This window comes from Lagopus muta, chromosome Z, assembly GCF_023343835.1.
Source record: "Lagopus muta isolate bLagMut1 chromosome Z, bLagMut1 primary, whole genome shotgun sequence".
Taxonomy (NCBI): Eukaryota; Metazoa; Chordata; class Aves; order Galliformes; family Phasianidae; genus Lagopus; species Lagopus muta.
The window spans coordinates 56,206,015-56,215,173 of record NC_064472.1 but is presented as its reverse complement, the minus strand read 5'-3'; the positions used below and the strand labels follow the sequence as shown (position 1 = coordinate 56,215,173).

The 9,159-nt window shown below is 43.6% G+C and overlaps 1 protein-coding gene across 5 annotated transcripts in view; it reads left to right on the top strand.

Moving 5' to 3' along the window:
- Positions 1-16: 16 nt before the first annotated feature.
- Positions 17-9,159, top strand: part of HOOK3 (hook microtubule tethering protein 3) — an 86,360-nt gene continuing 77,217 nt past the window's right edge. For all 5 annotated transcript variants that reach the window (XM_048932344.1, XM_048932343.1, XM_048932345.1 and 2 more), the window contains exon 1: positions 17-182. In XM_048932344.1, coding sequence (XP_048788301.1) covers positions 126-182 — 57 coding nt within the window. In that variant the 5' untranslated portion in view covers positions 17-125. The remainder of the gene's footprint in view (positions 183-9,159) is intronic.

Sequence of the window (9,159 nt, the reverse complement as noted above, 5' to 3'; positions counted from 1 at the left end):
GGGCGGGCGGTGCCGCCGGGCCGTAGTGACGTGTCCGCGCGGCGGCCCAGCCGCGACGGGTCAACGGTAGACGAGGGGTGGCAGGGAGGGAGCGCCGGCAGCACCGCGCCGGGCAGCGCCCCGATATGTTCAACGTGGAGAGCCTGGAGCGGGCCGAGCTGGGCGAGAGTCTCCTCACTTGGGTGAGTGCCCGACGCGCCCGAGCCACGGGCCGCGGCTCCGGCCCCGGCCTCCGCTTTCCTCTGCCGGCCGCGCCCCGGCCCGAGCGCTGCGGCCCTGCCTTCATGCTCTGTATCCGCACCGCGGTAACAAAGGAGCCGGCGCCCTGTGGCGCCGCCACCGGCACGGAGGAGGGAGCGGGGCCTGCGGCGGGCAGGTGCCCGGCTCCGTGCGGAGGAGCTCGGTGCAGAGCCCGGCCCGCCTGGCCGGCCTACGGCTTTCTGTCCGTCTGCGTTTCTTCCCGTATTCCTAAGCGATGCTTTAGCCCCAGTCGCAGGGATTCGGGAGGTCAGAGATATAATGGACTCATCCTAAGGATTGCCTTTTTCTGTTGATTGTAGGGGATGTTGGCCCTGGGTCTGCAGCTGCATGGAGTGTGATTGTAGCACACCTACGATGCTGTATTTCTGCGGTTGGGAAGCATTGGGGTCAGCAGGTTTCCTCCCTGCGCTGCCATGGGAATAACCTCTGTGTGAAGCTGTTAGAGGCGATGGCTGAAATCTGCCTTCAGTTTAGATTGTGTAAAGTCAGAGCTGAATGTGGCTACGATGGTGACAGGTTACTTGGGAAACAATAGGATATGTGTCTCTGAAATTAAAGGAGGAGAGCAATGGAAGTATGGCTGTTAGAAGTGAGCAGGCGGCCTGGAAAGGGCAGGAGGCTGAGAATTTGGGGAAGGATCTATGTGCAATACCTGGCTGCACCAATCGCCGCTGTATGCGGTCGGAGGTATCTCAGTTTTGGTTTCCTTCCTTTGCATCCTTGCCAGTCTTTGTATTTTTGCAGTGGTTGGTCACATGTCCTGCTTTTGGCTCCCCTTGCTCTTTCTCAGATGCTGGATGTGGAAGTCCTCTTGCTGGTAGGATTTAAGGAAGTAGACGTGTGTGAGTCCTAGCAGAGAAGGATTCAGCACCAGAAGGATGAGGAAGGCCCTTTGGGGTCATGGGAGAAGATCTGTTCACATGTGTTGCCAGCATCTGTTTTCACCTATCGGATACGTGCTTCTGGTTCTCTGTGGCGATAGAGCAGCTGTGCCTCTTAGAAAAGCATAAGCTTAGAAGCACGCCTAGCAGGTGCCCACATTCCCAATGCCTCTGTAACTCCCCAGATTTCCAGATAACCAGTAGATGAGATCTTTACTTCTAAGCATGAGGCTGCTGTACCTAAGCATGTGAGTTGCTGCAGGATTTTCTGTCAAAGAGATTGAATTTTCTCTTGCTGGTCCAGTAGGAGTAATGTGGAGTGTTGATCTTTCCCATTACCCAGTCATAGTCTGGCAAAATAGACTTGAGAAAATGCCAGCAAGGGGGAAGGCAGAACACAGAGAAATAAGGCATTGGCTGCTTTCCTCCTCCCTGTAATAATTCTTTCTACAACCAAACGTGATCTAAACACATATATGTTTTCTGAAGGCCTGTCTTCTCAACACTTCCATGCGTTCAGATCCAATGGAGGCTGGGTTACTCTTGATATAAATCAGAGTTAGCAGTTCTTGTCTGCAAAGAGCAGGACAGCTGGGGAGGTTTAACCCATCAGGTGTTCACTCCCTGCTGATGCTATGGGAAAGATAATCAGGAAAAAAAACAACAACAACAACAACAAAACAAAACTCGTGGATTGATGTAAAGACAGTTAAATGGGACAAATAACTTAACTGTGATAGAAGAATATACAGAAGAATGATGCACAATGCAGTTGCTCATCACTTGCCAACCAGGGCCCACTGAGTCCCTGAGCAATGGCTGCCCATCAGCCAACTCCCCTTGGTTTTGTTGTTCGGCATGATATTGTGTGTTACGGGACATCTCTTTGGCTAGGGTGAGGCAGCTGTTCTGGTGGTGTTCCCTCCCAGCTCCTTGTGCCCCCCTCCCAGCCTCCTCGGTGGAGAGGAGCTGAAGTGTCCTTGACTTAGTGTAAGCCCTGCTGTGCAGCAGCTCGAGTGTTGGTGTGCTATCGACACTATTCTCGTCTTTAAATCCGAAGTACACTGTATCCCAGACAAAGCTGGGACAGAAGTCTGCTGCACATCAGTAAAGCTAATGTTGATTTGTCTTGGATTGTTCTAAAAACCAGTGGAACCAGCTGGTAATTTTTTCTTTGCTGTGTTTAAGGCTGCCAGTTAGCAATTCAGTTGTGTCAATCACCAAACTTCATTGTTAACATTGAAAATTTTCAATTTCTTTGAAATGTTAAGCCATTCGTGGGGGTTAGTAACTGTATAGGAGTTACCACTCAGTCATGTGGTCATGGCAGATTTGAGCAGTAGTTTGCACTTATGATATTTGGTCCTTAAAGTGTATGTTTGTCTAGTGGAGTCTGTAGTAATGGTTTGTGCAGATCCCTTTATGTTTCCAACCTTTCCCATTGAGCTAAGCAAGAAGTCAGCTCCTTATTTTTCGGTGAGCGAAATATTAGTAAATCCTTATCTAAAAGCATTAAAATTAGTGCATTTTCTGACTGAATAAATGCATGGCATTAGGTGTTACTTTTACTATTTCAGTATTTCTGTGTAACTGTAGATTTGAAGCTGTCTCAGTTAAAAACAAACAAACAAAAAAAAACCACCAACAAAACAAAACAAAGTGAAGAAGAAAGGTGACCTTTGTTTCTTCCAAAACACAGAACTTGCAAAAAAAAAAAAAAAAAAAAAAAAAAAAAAAAGGGGCAAAATTTTTTTAGTCCTCAGTGAAACTAGTTGTATGAACAAGTTGGTTTTTTTTTTTTTTTTTTTTTTTTTTCTTGTTTGTTTTTTGCCTGGCTTTTCTCCCAAGTCCTGTGATGATTCTCAGGAAACCACTCATTTAGAAGGGAAAACAGAGTTGTCTTAATTACAGTTTATGCATACCTCAGGTGGCCACTCTCCTCCATTGTGCTAGAGAAGGTGGCTGTAGTTAAGAACTGGTTTAACCTCCCCGATCAAGCATTCATGCAGAGGTACTTGAACAGGTTTGTCTGTTTTAAGTAGAGCAGATAAGGCTTTCCACAGGTCTGAGAACTTGTTCAGCCAACACTACTGTTTTGTGGCTCAGGCACAGGTGAGCTGAAACTGCTCCTCCCTCTGCCAACTCATGATTTTAATAACTGAGAGTGTTCCTCAAATCTTACCCCATGTGTGGCTGAGGTTCCTTTTCTGGTATCTTTAAGCTATAGCAAACTGCTTACTTGTGAATGTGTTTTGTTCTTTACTATTTCACCCCACCTCCTTTTACCTCTCCAAGAGCTTTGTGGTGTGGGTTCCTGAATAATTTTTGTGTGGGATGTTAAGCTGAGCGAGCTTTTGTGTCCTTCCATTTCAGCAGGTGATCACGATGATCTTCTGAGGCAGCCAGTGTAGTAGTACCTAGAGTGATCAGTGAAGGACTGGAGCCCTACTACTGACATCTCAAAGCTGATATTTATACTTGAGTGGTGTTTGCAGGCTGCTGTAATTGCAGAACTGTTACCCTACCAAAAATCTCCCAGGAGCCTCTCCTGAGACTATTCTAGGCACTGTGGTGTAGTTATCCATGCAGTACTACAGCCAACGCTGTTTAGAAAAACATGGCAGTGTGGTAAGCCTGCAATGAGTTTAAGATCATTTCAGCTTATCTAACACAGATTCACAACGTTTTTTTTCTCTTTAAAACTTGTGACTAGTTCACAGATGACTATCTGGATTGTTTTGCTTTGTGTTCAGTGCGAGGAATGCTTTTCACTCAGATGCATCACTGAGTCATATCATAAAACATGGAGAGCTGTCAAATGTGTATGTGGCAGTTGCACTGTAATGTGCCAATATCTGAAATCATTGTGGTGTCTATGGGCTTTCTGGCACGTAATTTGATAAATTTTCTTTTTAAACATAGAAATAAGGTCTGATATTGGAAAGATTGCTTAGCTTTGGTGTAAAAACAGCACAGTTCCTCAAAGAGGTCATTGCTGTGAACTTTTTTTCCTTCATGTTGGTAGGTAACTTGTTTTGCCATATGCTGCCTTCACCAAGTTGTCTGCTTGCTGTCTTGCTTGCTTCTGCTTTCTCTTCCAACCCTCAAGGCCAGATATAGTTTTCCTGGTAAACGTGTTAAAGCCTTATGATAACTGAATTTTGTAAATGCTGTACAAGACCACTGTTCTGGCTTTCTTCAGTTGAAAAACACATCTAGCCATTTATGTGGTGACAGTTCTTCGATCTTTCTCCATTTTGGCTGGACAGTCTCAGTACGGTGTATCTGTCTTCTGTGTGGTGCCTTATCTCCAGCTGGAAGCATTTGCTTGTGCTAGTCTGAAAATTAGAGACTGCGTGAGCAAGTGCTGAAATAGATATTTTTTTACTCTTCAAGAAGTCTGCTTGTAAACATTGTTTGGGCTCCTTTTACAGAGAGGACCAGTGCTACCAGAATTTGCTAGTGAAAATGTGTTTTCCATTGCTGTCCAATTATGTCTCCTTTTTGAACTACGCTGTTCTTGATCCTTGTTCATTTGCGCTTTTAAGAACTCATCTGATTTCTGCAAATGGATGCAAAGATTGAAACTAGTTAAGCCTGTTTGTGCTCTTTCAATCCTTAATCGCTGACCACAAAGTTGTAGGTTTTCATTTCCTTCTGTTGATACTGTTGCATCAGCAATTCTTACCTGTTGAAGAAAAGTCATCAAATTTCAGTAGTGGCTGCTTGTGCTGGTCATGAGGGCAGATGAAGAAAGTCCTTTGGTTATGTTACATATGTTACTGTTTGGAGAGAAGAAAACACAGAGCTTGCCAGCTTTTGTGGAGCATAGGTGGGGGTATCTGGCCCAGCTGCATCTGCTGCAACAGACCTGTAGAGTAAGCCCTTATTATTATTAGTGGCCTCTAAGTAGGAGGATGGCAAAGTTTGCTGTTCCACTCTTTTAGGCATAGTTATCTGAAAGGCTGATATTCTGAGCATCTCATGCACTGTGTTTGGAGGAGCTGAGGTATCTCATGCCATTTTTTGACAATACGGAATTTTAATGTGTTGTTGGGGGATGAAACACAGAGGGTTTGTTAGTTTTGGACAATACTCTTCATGTTTACTTTTTTAGTCTTTGTTAGTTTTTAGTATGTCATGGCCTTGTCCCAAATTTTGCTTTTTTTTTTTTTTCTTTTTTTTTTCAATTTGTTTCTTTCTGAAGAGCTGCTGAGTAAGTCTCTGAAGAATCTGAAGATTCTCTGAATAATCTCTGAAGAAAAAAAGGCATTGCAGTTTGATTCAGTACGTGCTCTGTCTCAGTTCTGCCCATTCATTTTTCCCTGTGGATTATGAGATGCTGCCAGGAGAAGAAGCAGGTTTGTCTGCTGAGAACCATGAACTTTAAGCAGTACAAAGGAAATGAGGAAACAAGTGTTAATTTACCCATCTTAAGATGGGAGGTGAGGGGACAATCTTGTTCCCATCTGTTTGAGATAGTTAAATAGTTAATTGAAAAATATCTGAATTGTGTGTTTGGCTCATTTGTCGTTATTGTGGGATTTTTTTGAGGCTCTTGAACTGGAAGATGAATATTCTGATGCTCTGTTCTTCCTGGACCATCAAAATTCTTTGTTACAATGCATTTGACATCAGCAGAGCAATTGCATGCACTTCTAATTGTGCAGTAGGGGAGGGAGAACAAAAAGGACATGAGACACTATTTTGCTGCTGCCTACTCTTTTAGGTGAGCTAAGGACTCAGTACTATGACAGTTCAGAAAGACATTTCTAAGTGAAGTTCTTCTCCTGCTTCAGAGACTTAACTAACTTAGGTTTTCTCTAGCTTTAAAGGTCAGTGTTGCTTAATCAGTTCAAATTGCAAGACCGAGTCTTTAATTGAAAATGAAATTTAAAAAAAGTTTGTTGACCAATAATGCTAGCATAAGGCTGAGGGAGGATCGTGTTGCTGGAAGTGTGGAGAAGTAAGTGTCCTTTTGGTAGCCTGTGTTGCCCAGAGCCTGGTATGTCCTGCCGCCCCGGGAAGGGGAATAGGCGATCCAGCCTACTGACAATGGCTTCCTGCCTCAGAGTGCGTGCATGCAGTTCTCCCAGCTTACTGATTTTGCCTGGTGTGATTTAATCATTCCTGTGACTTCCCCAGTGCTTCTCATTCAGGCTAATGAGCAGGAGACAACGTGGAAAGGAGGAGAAAGCTTTGGTGGAAGGAAAGGCTCTCTGATGTCAGAGTGGGTGCTCTAGCCCCCAACACACTTGCACTGGCAGATGAAAGCAGTGAATGCAGGCCTGGAGCTGTTTGAATGAAGTACCTTGAGACATAAAGGGTTGTGGCTTTTCCGCAGGGTTGTGCAGGAAATGGTTTTGAAGTGCTGTGTGTAGTGGAGCAAGTACTGCACGAATAAGTGCATTATAAATGGGATTATAAAGCCCTGGAAATGGTATGGCTCTTTCATACCTTTAGCTGCAAGCTTCTGTGCACTGCTTTCTTTTGTCTGTGGAAGTCTTGTTGTCTGTTTTGAGCTACATCTCTCAGGATAGCTAAGTTAGGTACCTAAACTAGAGGCCAAGCACACATCTGTACCATTCATGATGGGCACTAGAAGATCTGGGAAATGAGGGCATTTTATTGATTCCAGAGCTGCAAAATGTTAAATGGGCCTTCCTTCTATTCTGGAGTTGGATGAAACAATCCTTTGCATGACCTTGGTTGCCATGGCAGCAAGGTGTCCATAGTTTAATCCCTGTGTGGAATAAATAGAGGTATGTGTTTAACTGCAGCAGAGATTATGGATATTTTGTCAATTCTAGTGCCACTACAGTGACTGGGAGGAAAACAAAAACAAACAGGATTTATACAGTCTACTGTGGTTTAGCTGATCTCATCATATGGACAATACTAAAAGATGGCAGCCTGTTTCATCGTGTCACTTGCCTTTCTTAAGGAATCATGAGGCTTGGTCATCCTCTGACAAGATATGTTCTGCATAGGTAAAGCCCAGAGAAATGTTTACTGAAATAAAGTTCCTAGAAGTGGAGGAGGCTCGAACTGCACGATATGCTAAATTTAGTGGTGTGCTACATCTGTGTTACCCATTGTAGAATCTGTTAAGGCTGAAATTTCAGATTGATGAAGACTTACTGCCATCTCCTTCTGAATCCCGTTTTTCAGGTGATAAGTCTATTGTATTCTTGTGATCTTGTGAAGACAGTTTCTACACTGATCAGAAGATTTGTGAAGCTTGGTGTTGTTGGCTTCATCTTCTGCACCTTTGGAGGAGAGTTATTTATTCCACCTATCAAGAGCCAGCACTTTTCATCTAAATTATAGTTGCAAGAGGGTGGAGCTGTACATTTTAAGTATTCTTTTTTTCCTGTATTTTGCGAAGCAAAAAGGCTGTCATCTGTGTTCATCAAATTTTTTTTTTTAAATTAATGGTAGAATTACATTTCTACTTGGACTAGTAGAATGCTAGGCTTTTTCTAACTGCTATCCAAGAATTTAACAGACTTTGCTTTGCCTTACTTTATCATAACAGGGATCAATTTGGGTGTGTTTGCCTGGTGCTGTTCTGGTCTCTAGTTGTCTAGCAATATTCATTTAAGGAGCTTATCTCTTTTGTTCACTGAGCCCTATTTGGCTTCTTATAATTGACGTCTGCTTTCAGAGAACAGTTATATTTTCCTTCTCTGGCAAAAATGCACCCCTGTCATATGGTTCATATTGCCATATTGGCTTCCGTAAGTTAAGAGTACTGAAACTAACAAACTTCCTGTGTTTGGTTGGTAATGTTCCGCTGCTGAAATCACATGAGTTGACCAACTCAGTATACTGTGCAAGTTTTTACACTCTGCTCAGCAGAGGAAATTGTTTGTTCACCTATAGGCTGTGCCATTTGTATCTTCTTCCATGAAAAGCTGTTTTTAGTCTTAGGAGGTGTTTGGTGCTTAGTAGACCGCACACGCCCTACAAATTAGAATGTGCCAGAGTCTTACTCTCGCAGTTTTGCACTGACTAATAGCTTGTATTTTGAGAAAAATAATATAAAGTATCAGTGGTAAGCATTACTTTTAAATAAAAAACAATTAAGTAGGTGAAAACTCAAAAAACTGTTGGTTTAGGCTTAACTATGTTAGGCCTTCATTTTATGTGTTGAATGTTAGGTTTATCACAAATGCTCCGTAGTGCTGTTTTTTCATCAGCAGGCCTATCCGTTCACTGTCTTAATCAGATGTCCATGGGGAGTGACCTGTGGTGGGGTGGGAGGGCCGGGGGAGCCACTGCTGCACAAAGGGTGGAGGTGCCCATGGCAGGGAGCCGTGTTGGAGCGCAGGGAGGCTGAGCAGGAGTGACGCAGGTGGAGTGCTATGGGCTGAGCACAGTGCCCATTGCATGTTCCTGTGTGCTGCCTGGGGGAGGATACAGAAGGGAATGGTTGGGGGGAGGATGCTTTTAATTTGTTTTTAGTTCCCACAGCTCTGTTCTGTTATTAATTGACAATAAATTATATCAACCTCCCTAAACTGAGTGTTTGGCCTGTGATGGTAAATGTGTGTATTCCTGTCTTCATTTCAATCTGTTTGCCTGTTCTTCATTGTATTATTTCCCCTGGCTCTTTTGAGAAGTCAGAGAGCAGTGTGGTGGAGCTGAGCTTGCAGTCTGTATGAAGCACCACAGCCAGTAACGTAGAAGCCTTGTCATTTCCTTATTCAGCTATTGGAGTGCCTAACGAAGTTGCAGAGTAACTCTTGAGATTTTAATGAGGAGAGTCTAGTGACCAAATAAAAATATTCCCAAATCTAAATCACTGAATAAAACTCCTGGTTGCCTGAGAGTCTGAATCCTGTTTGCTGTATGTAGTCTGCTGCTGTCTTGGAAAGCATGTAAAATAACTTGTGGTATGGTTATCCAAGGAGAAGATAGCAGTGCTGCCAGCCAGGTGGAGAAAAATGAGTGAAGGAAGTGACAAAACCTTATTAAAGGTTCTGCTCTTTCAAGTATTCTTGCAAACAGCCTG